At 39.2% G+C, this 14569-nt stretch overlaps 1 protein-coding gene, 1 non-coding gene and 1 pseudogene across 3 annotated transcripts; all 3 read left to right on the top strand.

The window, feature by feature from the left end:
* Positions 1–155: 155 nt before the first annotated feature.
* On the top strand, positions 156–13284 carry LOC101387532 (WD repeat-containing protein 53). Its single transcript, XM_087439787.1, has 2 exons — positions 156–322; positions 12228–13284. Exon 2 carries the CDS (start codon positions 12231–12233, stop codon positions 12819–12821), a length of 591 nt encoding a protein of 196 aa, XP_087295913.1. The 5' UTR covers positions 156–322; positions 12228–12230; the 3' UTR covers positions 12822–13284.
* On the top strand, positions 338–7174 carry LOC147915149 (WD repeat-containing protein 53 pseudogene; annotated as a pseudogene). Its single transcript, XR_015554444.1, has 2 exons — positions 338–594; positions 5146–7174. The product of XR_015554444.1 is annotated as a WD repeat-containing protein 53 pseudogene (transcript).
* LOC147915148 (U6 spliceosomal RNA) lies at positions 13187–13293 on the top strand. Its single transcript, XR_015554565.1, has one exon. It is a non-coding gene; the product is annotated as a U6 spliceosomal RNA (small nuclear RNA).
* Positions 13294–14569: the final 1276 nt, after the last annotated feature.

The raw sequence follows: 14569 nt of genomic DNA, 5'->3' as shown, positions 1-14569 counted from the left end.
CCCCTGCCCGGGGGCGTCCGCCGCGCGCCCCGCCTCACTGAGGGCAGACGCACCCGCCGCACGGGCGTCCCCCGCCCCTCCCCCGCGGCTCAGCGCGGGCGCCGGAACCGCCCGACTCGCAAGGCCTCCTCGCGGCGCGCCCGCGGCTCCGCCATGCGGGTTGAGGGCACGAAGCAAGGGCGCACGCCCAGCTCGCTCGCGGTTCCTCTCGGCCCCGGATGTGACTGTTTGGCTGAGGCGCTTCGCGCCCGACGCTGGAAGGGATTGGGCGCCCGAGAGTGAAGTCATCGCGAGGCGCCGAGGAGGCAAGCGGGAAGCGCAGGTATGGGGCTGGTGCCGGTGCGTTCGTGGCTGCCGTGCTGTGCCTTTTCCTCTTTTTGGTCGCGTGGTCCCTCATGGGTTTTCCTGGGCCTCTTTTCATGTGAGGTTTCCCTGTGTCAGCTAGGTCCCTGCTTCAGACTCCAACCTAATGCATAGAACTTCCCTCTCCTTGCTAGCCAGTTCCTAGCTCCGCCGCCTTCGGCTTGAGTTGGATCTTTCTTTACCTTTGGCAGCTAAGGTCATCTTTTTCCTGGTCAGGCCCTCTCGTTCTCGGTAAGTACCGGGACTTAGCGGAACGTGTGCCCCAGCGTATATTCGGAAAATAAGGTCGCCACATTTGAACCTCCCTCCCTCCCTCCCTGCCCCTCACCCCGCAAACGTTAGGATAACCATAAAGTGCCGTTAAAGTGCTTACTGAGTGCTACATTCTTCTGGACAAAATATGGCCTCTCCCAGTCTTTCCTACATCAGTAGGCCGATTAAGGCAGTGTGTTTTTATTTAATTAGACATTCCAGTCGGGAGAATGACGTGGAGACCGTAATTATAGATGGCTGCTTGGAAGGGAAAGAATTGCCGCATTATTTGATCGTACTGCGTTTTCCTGGGTGGCCCAAAAGTTTTTTTGACAGCCTTTAAAGAATGCCTAGTAAGAGAAAATAACTATCATCTGAGCCAGGCATTCCACTAGGGTCCTTTATGCGGGTTTTTATATAATTCTCAAAACAACTCTGAGGTAGGTAGTTATTATAATAGGGTTCGCAGATTCCCTTAGTAGTCAGTTCCACTGTCTCGCCTTTATTGTAGTGAGAAATCTTCCCAGAAGCTCCCCTGCTGTGTATAATCCATTTCTTGTTCTCCGCTAAAAACAAAAAATAGCAGCTACCTTCTCTACTCTCAGATACATGGTGTTTGATTGTTACTTCCCCTTCCCAGATGTGTTTTTCTCCACACTTAGTAACCCAGATTCTTTTCATTCTTGCTAGTGCCAGTGCCACAGCCCTTCAGTCATTTTGGTTGCTATCCAGTTTCTCCACGTCAAGACCAACTTTAGAAAATCCTAACATGGGAGGAGAAGTTGACCTGTACTTAATATATTGATAGTGACTCTCTTTCATTATATTATTTGAATGATAGTGTAAACTCAGACTAGGGAATTTAATTCAATATTCATTTTTCAGCTTTCAGCCATAGGACATCCAAAGAAGGAAGACCAAGTTTTATTTGGAAAGACACTTAAGTTTCTTTTAAATCTTTAAGGATAAGTAGAGTTGGTCCCTCTGTGAAGGGGCCAAAGAACCAGGCTTTAAAAGCACAGACACTTGGGCCGGCCCTGTGGCTTGGTGGTTAAGTGCGTGCGCTGCGATGCTGGTGGCCCGGGTTCGGATCCCGGGTGCGCATCGAGGCACCACTTCTCCGTTCATCCTGAGGCCGAGTCCCGCATACAGCAACTAGAAGGATGTGCAGCTACAACATACAACTATCCACTGGGGCTTTGGGGGGAAAAAATAAAAAAGAAAAAAAAAAAAAAAAAAAGCACAGACACTTAAAAAAGACAAGTGAGTATGTGGAGATGTGACTGGAGCAGAGTATTTAGAGTAAAGGTCATTAGGTGTTGGAAGGAATCTGCTATCTAATTGTAGTTATTCACAATAGGATATGATTAATTGTTGTGCTTGATCCTTTAGGCATCTACATATGAGAAGAGAAGCGTTGTTGACTTGATACCTGAGTATGGGGATAGTGGCACTTACCTATTTCTGATAGGCTTTCCAGTCCCAGTAGGAGAAAAACAAGAAACAGTGGCTTGACAACTCATTTCTGAAAGACTGTTTTGATTTAACCTAGATAATAAATCTACATTTTTCCCACTACCTTCTACCACAGCAGTCTGTCTGATTGTTGAACACTTTGTGATGGTAGTCTTTGGATGTGTTTCAAATAATTTTAATTTTGCAGTCTAAGGAAACAAGTGATTGGAGGGCTCTGGTTGAATCACTAATAAACACTGCATGATAAATGTTGACTGACTAAAGTTAAAAGCCTCAAAGTGTATGGATTTCTGGGGCTTTCCCAACTCTTTTTCTTAATATTCCCCGTAATAGGTCTCTGTTTTTATTTTTCTGACTAGCTAGGTGATCAGTAAATATCCATGTGATGTAGAGATTGGAAGTTTAGTTTGTTTTTTGCTCTGGTGCACAGAGGTGAAAGTAGAGCTGACCTTGATCTTGTGAGATTAATAGAACCAGAGTTACTACTGGTTCCATTATGGAAAAATTTACAGGAACTGTGTTGTTGTTTATAATAGTCCCTTTAAGTACAAAATCCATTTATTGCCTGACCTCACATTTTGGGGTGGAGCTTAACCAAAGGTATCTTTAGAATTGAGTTAATTTTTTTTCAGAAAAGAATTATATCAGAAAAAAACCTGCTAAAACTTTTGTCTGCCAGTCAGCATTTACTTAGATCCCCTGTGGGTAGATCTGTGATGGAGAAATAGAAGTACTAGAAACCCTGCCTCATGCGTGTCCTGGAGAAAACCTAAAATCCCAGCAGGGATCCAAAATGTATATGCACCCAAAATCCTAAAGCTGTAGAGGGCAGACTTCCAGACTTTAAAGTTGATTCATCATAGAAAAATTAAAACTCTAACTTAGGAAATAAGGGATCAAAATTCTAAAGATTCGTAACAGAATTATTTGTAACTTAAATGGCCTTTTCAATGGTTTAATTTAAATTTCATATTTTAAGGTAGGATATTGTCTTTATCATATGATGTCAGTAGTCACTAAAGATGGCAGTTCCTAGGCCTAAATAATATTAATACCTTTCATTTTAAATTGTGTCCTTTTTTCTTGGTTTATCTGAAACATTTGGCAAGAGTCTTTGTTATGGTAGCAAATTATTTAACTAATATTTCAGTACTTGTCAGCAAAAATCAAACCACCAGGGTTCCCTCTCTTAACCTTCCTCTGAGTCATTTCCTCTCCAAGCCTCCCCATTAAAGCTTATTACTGAAGTTAATTAGTTTCCTCTATATACTGATTGAGTGTGTCTGCTGAAATAAAAAGTGTATCTTTTTGTCGTTTTCCCATTTTGTCGTCTTTCTGAAAATTGCTGTATCTGATTTTGTGACTATGTTTCTGTTACTTTGATTACTAACAGATTAGTGATTTTTTGCAGTCTAGTTAGTGACTTTTGTGTGTGTGTGGCTAAAAGTGGGAGGAAATAAGCTTTGTGTTGGAAATAGAAACTTTAGGTAGAATGCTAGATAATTTTAAATGATTTTGCAAAACAATATTAGGAAATATATCTCTATCATTGGACTAAATTCAGGTATTGTATCTGAAAGTAGTAAAGCAATTATGGCAGTTTTTCACTAGATAAATTCTCCCTTGGCTTGTGAAATGAAAAATTAAATTTATTGAGATAGATTTCTTTTGTCTAACCATTTACATTTAGAGTTTCATAAATTACCGTGATTTCCTTGTTTGCTTTGCTCAATAGGCAGTTAAGGCAGGGTAGTATTATATGGCAATTCCAGTTTATAGATCTGCTATGCCTAGCATATCAGAAATCTAAATCTTGTACATAGGTACTACTGTTGTATAAGTGATAATAGGTGATAATGTGATTAAAGAATTGTAAGTTAAAAAGCAATAATGAATTATTAGTTGTTTTTCATCATTTTCTGTGCTTTCAAAGAATATTAACAAGTAAAACTGTTGACAAGTGAAATTGTTAGAAAAGAGTCTTCATTATTTAAAAGTTTGGGGTCTCTTTATATTGGATCCCATATACAAATCTTAAGGGCCAGGTGACTTTGGGCAAATTACTTAGTATTTCTGAGACTCAGTTTTATTATCTGTAAAATGGAATAATACCAGTCAGAAGGGTTGTTTTGGGAATAAAAATTATATAACGTACTGAATTAGTCTCTGGTGGTAAGACCCAAGGGTTCCAATTCCCCAGATGATGGTTGGTGTAGTACAGGTTCTCAACTTCTAGCACGCATCAGAATCAGCTAGAGGGCTTCTGAAAACACATTGCTGGGCCCCACCCCCAGAGTTTCTGATTCAGTGGGTCTAGGGTGGGGTCTGGCAATTTATATTTCTAACAGGTTCCTAGATGATACTGATGCTGCTAGTCTGGAAACCATACTTTGAGGACCATTCGTGTAGTATATATGATGCCACTTTGACCAGACTAATAAAAATAGAAGAGATAATGGTAATATTTGTTGAGCACTCATTATGTACCACACACTGTTATATATGCTTTGCGTATATAATCTCATTTAATCCTCTGTGATCTAAGAAATGGATGTTATTATTATTATTATTATTACCCCATTTTATAGAGAAGGAAAGTGAATGACGGAGAGGTTCAGTAACTTGCCCAAAGTCACCCAGCTAACAGGAAGTAGATATTCAAACCCAGATATTAGTCCAGAGCTCACTCTCTAAAACATTATTCAAGTAAAAGATATAACCTGATAATTGTGCAGCTGTCTCTTGAAAAGAATTTTTCCTAATTTAAAATAAATATATTTAGTGTTTATTCTTATGTGGGCCTCACATCACAGGCTGGAGAACCAGGCTTACCTGGGTCCCTGATTGTAAGGGAAGGCTTAGGCATGTGCCAGCCAGGTGCACCTCAACCCTGTGTTCAGCTAGGCTTTTGTGGACTTGATCTTCAAATGTCTTTTTTGTTGATTGAATTTTTTTTAGATGTCTTTGAAAAATACTTAAATGAAATACTGTTTATTGCATTTGCCAAGTTCTTATATAAAACATGAGATTATAGTTTTTTCTCCCTTTTCACAGAGTCTTCTGGGCCAATATGGCAGTCAAATGGACTGGTGGACATTCTTCTCCTATTCTCTGCCTCAACGCAAGTCAAGAAGGGCTAGTGGCTTCTGGGGCAGAGGGTGGAGATCTCATGGCTTGGGGTAAAGATGGAACTCCATTAGGACACACACGCTTCCAAGGGGCTAACGATGTTACCAGTGTCTTATTCTCTCCCTCCTGCCCCACCAAGCTCTATGCTTCACATGGAGAAACCATTAGCATACTTGATGTCAGGTCCCTCAAAGATTCCCTGGACCATTTTCACGTGAATGAAGAAGAAATCAATTGTCTTTCACTGAATGAAACTGAAAACCTCCTGGCTTCTGCTGATGACTCCGGGGCAATCAAAATCCTAGATTTGGAAAATAAGAAAGTTAGCAGATCACTGAAGAGACATTCCAATATCTGTTCCTCTGTAGCTTTTCGGCCTCAGAGGCCTCAGAGCCTGGTGTCATGTGGACTGGATATGCAGGTGATGCTTTGCAGAGAGGACTTGGTTAATTTCTAAATGGGATTTGCTAACAGAATCAGGTTATTGATTGGGCTAAATATATCTTTGCCTTTTCTATTCTCTATTAACATGTCTTGTCTATTTATGAACCATAAGCTTTACTTCTGCATGTTTAGTGCTAACTTGACAAAGCCTAATAGATTTTGTTTACAAAGTAATCATTAATCCTTTAGTCTTCCTTTCTCTGTGCTTTAATACATTCCTAAAACCTGAGAATTCAAATATCTGATTCTGAACATCTGTTTAAACAAAGGGGCGTGCTAAAGGCATTTATCACCCACGCTCTACAAACTGTTTTAAAAAAACAAAAAAAAGTTCGAGATACTGGATTTGTTGTTTTTAATTCAAAATTTTGGAATGCATTAATTGAAATATTGTGTATTGGTGAGCAGGATCAGAGGATTGTATTCAATGCTGAGTTTTGAAGGGAATGTCACAAATTAGCCCAAATTTAGAGAAAGCCATCAGGAGAGTAGATATATTTAGAAACCCCATTATGTGGGGAACTGGAGGTGTTTAATTCTTGGTTTTCATGAGGGGAAAAAGTGGCATATGCTGGTCTAAATAGAAATCATAGGGAAGCTGATTTTGGTTTAATAAAGCTTAGAAATAGCTTGAACTTTCCCACAGCAAATGTGCTTCCTCTTGAGAGTAAATCTTGTATCACTGGAGTGAGAATAATCATGGTTTCTCTTTGGTAAGCACTTAGTACTTGCCAGTACTTGCCAGTGCTTTATATATATATTAGTTTTTATTCTAATCACATCCTGATAGATAGTTATTTCTTTTTTACAAACAAGGAAGCTGAGATTCAAATTAAGTGTCTGCACAGCTGCCTGAATTGGGATTCAAACCTCAATCTCTCTGGCTCCAAAGCCTATAGTTTTTCTCTGTTACACCAGAGGTATTCAACCAGAATATCATCAGTGTGGTAGAAAAGCTTGGTTTGGGAACAGAAGACTTCTAGAAAAAGAACCATTGTTTATTGATGGCCTCTGTGCCGAGCACTGTTCTAGGCATTTGATCTACATTCTCAACTATATACAGTATCTTCTAAAACTCCGTGATTCTATAATAGCATCAAAAGTCTTGTCTTTCCACCATCTTGGCCAGTGATTATTACCACTCCCTCCTCCACTCTCCACACCCCTTCATAATTTAGAAATAGATGAGGCTCATTTTTCTTGTTGTCACTATGACTGCCATGCCTCCTCCCCAAGTACTGGTATTTAGTAGGGAGAATCAGTGGATGTCCTGCAGTGCTGGGACAGTCCCTAAACAATAAAGAATTGTCCTACCGGGCCGGCCCTGTGGCTTGGTGGTTAAGTGCGCGCGCTGCGATGCTGGCGGCCCGGGTTCGGATCCCGGGTGCGCATCGAGGCACCACTTCTCTGTCCATCCTGAGGCCGAGTCCCACATACAGCAACAAGAAGGGTGTGCAGCTGTGACATACAACTATGTACTGGGGCTTTGGGGGCAAAAAATAAATTAAAAAATCTAAAAAAAAAAAAAAGAATTGTCCTACCAAAAATGTCTATAGTGCCTCTATTGAGAATTATTGTACACTTATGGGGCACAGTGACCCTACGACCTCTAAACTCCTTTTCTACTCCTGGGTCTTGACCAGGCCCTTTATAAACCTCCTACATTTTCTACCCTAGTAGTGATAATCTGCCTTCTTGGTTATACAGAAAGACCTGCACAACCAGGTGGATACCTGTTTTAAGTAGGCAGATTGTAGTGTCTCTGACTCGTTCTTTCATCCTTTTACCAGTTTTCAATCATTGGTTCATTAACTAACTACTAGGGATGGCAATAAACAATTAGGTGTGCAAAAATGACCTATATTCTTCAGATTAGATAAGAAGTGGGCATCCAGAATTGACCATTTTGCCCCCAGTTCTAGGCAATAAATTTTAGTGGCATGCAGCTGCTAGAGAATAGTATAGGACATATTTTGTGAAAGGGAGGTTTAGGTAATTGCTTATTTGATTTCACTGCCAAGAATTGCTAAAAGTTCACTGTTGATTAACTTTTGCCCTGGGTTGTAAAATACCGACAGTGGCTAAGACAACACAACCATGGTTTTGTTTGTTTTTTGTGAGGAAGATCGGCCCTGAGCTAACATCTGCCAATCCTTTTTTTGCTGAGGAAGACTGGCCCTGGGCTAATATCCATGCCCATCTTCCTCTGCTTTATATGGGACGCTGCCACAGCATGGCTCGACAAGCGGTCTGTTGGTGCGCGTGCTGGGGATCTGAACCTGCGAACCCCGGGCCGCCGCAGCGGAGCTCGTGCACTTAACCGCTTGCACCACCCAGCCGGCCCCAACACAACCATGGTTTTAAGAAGTTACTTCATTAACTAAGTTGAAACTATAATTTCTTCCACAGTTTACTTCTTAAAACCTGGTTATCCAGTGTTATTCTAAACTTTAAGAGTAGCCAGCCTGTGGGGGAGTCCAAGAATATAGGCATAATCATGGAAGGGAGTTCTTTTTTGTGTGTGTGTGAGGAAGATTAGCCCTGAGCTGACATCCATGCCAATCCTCCTCTTTTTTCTGCTGAGAAAGACTGGCCCTGGGCTAACATCTGTGCCTATCTTCCTCCACTTTATATGGGATGCCGCCACAGCACGGCCTGACAAGCGGTGCCTCTGTGCGCCCGGGATCCAAACCCAGGCCGCCAGCAGTGGAGCGCACACACTTAAACGCTGCGCCACGGGGCTGGCCCCATGGAAGGGAGTTCTTATCAGGTTAATTTTGAGAGTTATTTCTCTCTGAGCAAATATTTTATCTTAAGGCAGGAACTGAATTATTACCACACACATCAACACACCTTTGTTATTATAGAAATTATAAAAATTATATCCTTTGATTTAGCTAGGTTTGAATAATTAGGCAAAGCATACTCAAAGAGGCAGGGACCTTAAGAACAAAGTGTAATTTATTAAGACACTTGAGACTGCTTAGTTTTTATTAAATAGGTACAAAATATTTATAATATGTAAGTGTAATGTATAAGGAATAACATATAATGAATAACATATAACATAACATAATAAAGGTATAAAGAATAATATTAAATAAATACCTGTGTACTCACCACTCAAATACAATTTTTTCTCGTAAAGACCTTTGGAAATTGAAACTATCATATATTTCTGTAGCCTACACATTGATTTCTTTTCCCCCTCATTTTTGCATCTGAAAATAAATGGTTCAAAGGTTTGTTCCATTTTGCATTTGAAAGATCACTAATACCAACACTTAAGAATCAGGATGCCACGTGGAAGAGGCTTTTTTTTTTCTTTTCTTTTCCTTTTTTTAACGCATAAAATTTTTTTTATTGCAGTAATATTGGTTTATAACATAAATTTCAGGTGTACATCATTGTATTTTGATTTCTGTATAGATTACATCATGTTCATCGCCCACAGACTAATTACAATCCATCACCACACGCATGTGCCTAATCATCCCTTTCGCCCCCCTCCTTCCTCCCTTCCCCTCTGGTAACCACCAGTCTAATCTCTGTCTTGATGTGATTGTTGTTTTTATCTTCTACTTATAAGTAAGATCATACAGTTATTTGACTTTTCTCCTGCTGACTTGTTTCGCTTAGCATAATACCCTCAAGGTCCATCCATGTTGTCACAAATGGCTGAATTTCATTGTTTCTTATGGCTGAGTAGTATTCCATTGTGTATGTATACCACATCTTTATCCATTCGTCCCTTGATGGGCACCTGGGTTGCTTCCAAGTCTTGGCTCTTGTGAATAATGCTGCAGTGAACATAGGGGTGCATGTATCTTTACGCATTCGTGTTTTCATATTCTTTGGATAAATACCCAGCAGTGGAATAGCTGGATCGTATGGTAGTTCTAGTCTTAATTTTTTGAGGAATCTCCGTACTGTTTTCCATAGTGGCTGTACCAGTTTGCACTCCCACCAGCAGTGTATGAGAGTTCCCTTCTCTCCACATTCTCTCCAACACTTGTTTCCTGTCTTGTTAATTATAGCCGTTCTGACAGGAGTGAGGTGATACCTCGTTGTAGTGTTGATTTACATTTCCCTGATAGTTAATGATGTTGAACATCTTTTCATGTGCCTATTGGCCATCTGTATATCTTCTTTGGAGAAATGTCTGTTCAGATCTTTTGCCCATTTTTTAATTGGGTTGTTAGGTTTTTTTTGTTGAGATATATGAGTTCTTTATATATTTTGGATATTAACCCCTTATCAGATATATGGTTTGCAGATATCTTCTCCCAGTTGTTAGTTTGTCTTTTCGTTTTGTTGATGGTTTCCTTTGCTGTGCAGAAGTCTTTTAGTTTGATGTAGCCTCACTTGTTTATTTTGTCTGTTGTTTCCCTTGCCCAGTCAGACATGGTACTTGAAAATATGTTGCTAAGACTGATGTCGAAGAGCGTACTGCCTATGTTTTCTTCTAGAAGTTTCATGGTTTCAGGTCTTATGTTCAAGTCTTTAATCCATTTTGAGTTAATTTTTGTGCATGGTGTAAGATAATGGTCTGCTTTCATTCTTTTGCATATGGCTGTCCAGGTTTCCCAGCACCATTTATTGAAGAGACTTTCCTTTCTCCATTGTATGTTCTTGGTTCACTTGTGGAAAATTAGCTGTCCATAGATGTTTGGGGAGGAGGGTTTTTTTTTCTTGAAAATGAATCTTTTATGTGGAAAGAAATGTTTTGGTAGGGGGAGATATTTTTGAGCGGGTCTTCTTGATATGATTGCTTTCACTTCTGAACATTTGTCAATTGTCCACTTTCTCTCCCTTTGATGTTTTATAGGACCATAAACCCCAAACTGTTATATTCTTTTCCCTCAATATCTCTAGCTCTCCTGCTTAGGGTGTTACCACTTGAACAGGTAGTTGAGAAATTATGAAATACCTTGGAATCTTTGTCAGTTAGGAAGAGTAAAGAAGTGTAAAGAGAATGTCCAGGCAGGAACAATTTGGGAATCTTCAATACTTGGAAATGATTCTTGAATTCGTGGAATCTAGGATGGCTATTAACACATTTAGATGATTTAAGTAAATACAAAAATGTTTTAGCTGCTGAAAACACTTTGGGGGTACTTCATGTTTGGGTGTCTTAGGAGGACAGAAAATATAATTCAGGCATTATGGGGGCTGTGCAAGAAAGAACTTGGGGATACCTGCCAAAACAGTTAAGCTAGCAGATTCTGGAATGTCCATTTTCCTTGTGTTCAGGTTTTTTTATAGAGACTATTTCCACATCAAGTTTTAGTACCATTCATTTTTGTTATAATTTCTGATATTTCTTTAATTTATTTCAGTTTGTTAGTATTTTGGCTTCACTCAAATAACAATTGCTGGCCACTTATTATAATGTTAAAAATCCAATCCAAAAGGATTTTCAGTGCTTTCCCTAGTAGAAGCAAAATATAAGTGTTCAATGTCACTTCTTTTGAAAGTAGGCTGAGTTGAGGGAACTTACTCTGAAAGAAAACCAAATCCTTAATACCATCGCAGTAATAATCTTGTCAATTCATATCTGTATTTTTGACTATCTAAACAAGGTCATGCTTATCCTAGTGTTCATTTTAAATTATGAGTCATAATTCAGGCATAATATGAGATGATAAAATAAAGCTAGCTATTCTCTGAAAGTATGAAGAATATTTTCCTTTTCAAATTGGTTGCTGCAGGAAGAAAATGAATCACTAGATTATAGAGTAAAATCAATTCATGAAGCTTGTTGTTTTGTTTTAAATAGATTTTAATTAGCATTTCATTTAAATCAATTTAGTAAGTCCAAGATCATGACAGGGAACGACAACAAAAAGCCAAATACACCAGGATGTCAAATTAATCAACAGACATGTTTGGAATTTCTCTTCTTTTCCAGGCATATGCTAGGCATTAGCAAAGCTGAATTAAATCACAAGAAACTGACAAGCTAGTAGTATATGTCAATTAAAAGAATAGCAATTAAATATGGGAGAGAGAGAAGTGGGCTGGAATAGTTAGGAAAGCTTTCTTAAAGGGACAGGGACTTGAACTAAGCCCCTAGGGTAGATAATTAGGGTAACGTGAAAGGAAAGGAAAAGCATTCCAGATATAAATTATTTCAGTGATATTCCAGATTTAGTTTATTTAGTTGAAAGGCATTTTTGCTTGTAACCAGCATAGACTAAAATTAATAAATTTCATAATCTTCAATTTTACTTGCAGAGATGAGGGTAGAATGACTTAAACTGGCAACTGCTTAACAATTTGGATTACCCTTTAATTGGTTTGTTAATCAAAAGTTATTCAGGATCTTGTTTTCTAAAGTCTACCTTACTACACTGGCATTCTAGTTTGGGTACCAGGCTAGCATTCCACTGGCATGTTGCAGTGCCGTCTGAACTTTTTTTTTTAATATTGCTGAAAATTTCATTCATTCTTGCTTTCATTCTCAGACTACTTTGATGATTTTATTAGAAGTGGAATAAGCATGATAGTTGAGCAAAATGGCTAGAACTCTGTTTGACTGTGTAACTTCCTCTTATTTAAAGGTAATGCTGTGGAACCTTCAGAAAGCCCGGCCACTCTGGATTACAAATTTACAGGAGGATGAAACAGAAGAAACGGAAAGCCCACAATCACCTGGTCAGCTTTTAAACCCTGCTCTAGCCCACTCTGTGTCTGTGGCATCGTGTGGTAATATTTTTAGTTGTGGTGCAGAAGATGGTAAGGTTCGAATCTTTAGGGTGATGGGAGTCAAGTGTGAACAGGAACTGGGATTTAAGGGCCATGCTTTGGGAGTATCCCAGGTCTGCTTTCTGCCAGAATCCTATTTGCTGCTTACTGGAGGGAACGACGGAAAGATAATGTTGTGGGATGTAAGCAGTGAAGTTGAGAAAAAACAGAAGAGTCCTACAAAACATACCCACAGGAAGAAAACTAAAAGAGCAACTTATACGAAGCAGGGTGGAAACACTAATGCTTCAGTAACAGATGAAGAGCATGGCAAAATTTTACCAAAGCTGAGTATTGAACATGGAGAAAAAGTGAACTGGCTCTTGAGTACAAAAATAAAGGGATACCAAAATATATTGGTAGCTGATCAAACTAGTTGCATATCTGTATATCCCTTAAATGAATTTTAAATCCAATAAAAACGTTTGAAAAACTGCAGCAAAACTTTTTTTAGGTTAAAAAAAAATCCCGATTCTTTGTTTAAATTGTCATATGTAGAATAATACTATTCCATTGTATAAATTTTAAGGCATTTGAGCAAATGAAGATAATTGAGTACTACTTCATATAGTAAATGATATTAAAATTTGGGGAGAGAGAACTAATACTCACTGAGTACTGACTAGGTACCAGCCATTTTACATGTATTTCATTTCTTATTCCAAGTCAATGAAGTGGGTGATTTCCTCCATTTTATTGCCCCAGGAATTGAGACTCAGAGGTGTTAAGTAACTTGAGGATCCAGGAAAATTGCAGGCACAATAACTTGCCTGCAGTGCTCGCTTCGGCAGCACATATACTAAAATTGGAACGATACAGAGAAGATTAGCATGGCCCCTGCGCAAGGATGACACGCAAATTCGTGAAGCGTTCCATATTTTTTTACTGCAATAAACAAAAAATTAAAAAAAAAAAAATAATAATAACTTGCCTGCAAAGAATCTTGGTTGTCTTGTCAAGCCTCCTGCCTTAGGGAAACCCACATCCTGATCCAAATGTGGTCACCACATTAGTTATAACATGAGTTATTTTGGATCCTAGGATGTCATGAGGAGCCTTATCAAGTTGGAAGAGGAAACCTGTTCTTGCTTGTTCTGTGTAAAGCCCAGAAGGTTTTGCTGACAATTACCTTTTGCTGTTTCTAAAAAAAGGGTTCTGGGTCAAATCAGTTTAGGATATTATGTAGCAATCCACACCATGATACTGGTGAGACCAAGAATAAGGTGAAGTCATGAGTAAGCAGAAACTCTGACTAAGCAGAAGGTATAGGGTGGAGAAGAGAAAGAAGAGGTAAAGAATACAGGCCAAGATAGTGTGTCAAGAGTAAGTTCCTTTTCCTCATCACCTGGGTTGCTGTCTTCTCTGCATGTTCTTGCTGCTTCTGCTTATACTGCCTACTCTTATAGTCACAGTTTTGAAGGGAGAATCTGATAGGTTATCATTATCCTTGTTTGTGTCAAACTCTTCTGATAAACTCAATTTTAGAATGCTTGTTGCAAGTGACAGAAACCAAATTCGAATTTGCTTAAGGGAATAGAGAGGAATTCATTGGCTCACGTAACTGAGAAGTCCAGGGATAGTCAGGCATGTACTGCTGGGGTAGCTAAGCTGATAGGATGTGAGTCTATAGGTGCCCCGCCTTGTGGAAAGTCTTTCCTAGAGGTGAAGAGAGAGCACCCTCACAGTAATTTTTTAGCCTGAAACAAGTGTATTCTTGGAGGCTTTTTTTTTTTTTTTTTTTTTTGCTTATGCTATTTGAGCCGGACTTTTAATTGCAGCTAAAAGAGTCCTAACCAATGAAGTGGGCAATCAGTAAATACTGTTTAGTGATCTCACGTGGAGTTTAAGGAAAGGAAAATACCATCTTGGCCCTAAACAAAATTTATTGGCAAATGACCCTGGTGTGAGTATTGATAGAAACAAGGTTCTGATCCCAGCACTGAGCAAGGCTCTTGGCCATTTTGGGCCTTAGTTTTCTTACTTGAAAGTGGAGGGGTTGAATTAGACATCCTGTAAGATGCCTTCCGTGCCACCGTTTTATGAAATGAAAACAATATTATCATAATATTGTGCTTAGCCAGTGATTATAATGTTTATAAAATGTCAGGAAGGACTAATAATCATGGGCAATCTCTGGAGTTTTAGAGGGATCTTTTGA

Source organism: Ceratotherium simum, chromosome 15 (assembly GCF_057802395.1).
Source record: "Ceratotherium simum simum isolate JZ-2026a chromosome 15, ASM5780239v1, whole genome shotgun sequence".
Classification (NCBI taxonomy): Eukaryota; Metazoa; Chordata; class Mammalia; order Perissodactyla; family Rhinocerotidae; genus Ceratotherium; species Ceratotherium simum.
Note: the sequence above shows the minus strand (reverse complement) of the source record. Positions and strands in the feature narration are given on the sequence as shown.

Coding starts and splice junctions, on each gene's coding strand:
- LOC101387532 (XM_087439787.1), top strand. CDS start 12,231: ATGCTGTGGAACCTTCAGAAAGCCCGGCCACTCTGGATTACAAATTTA.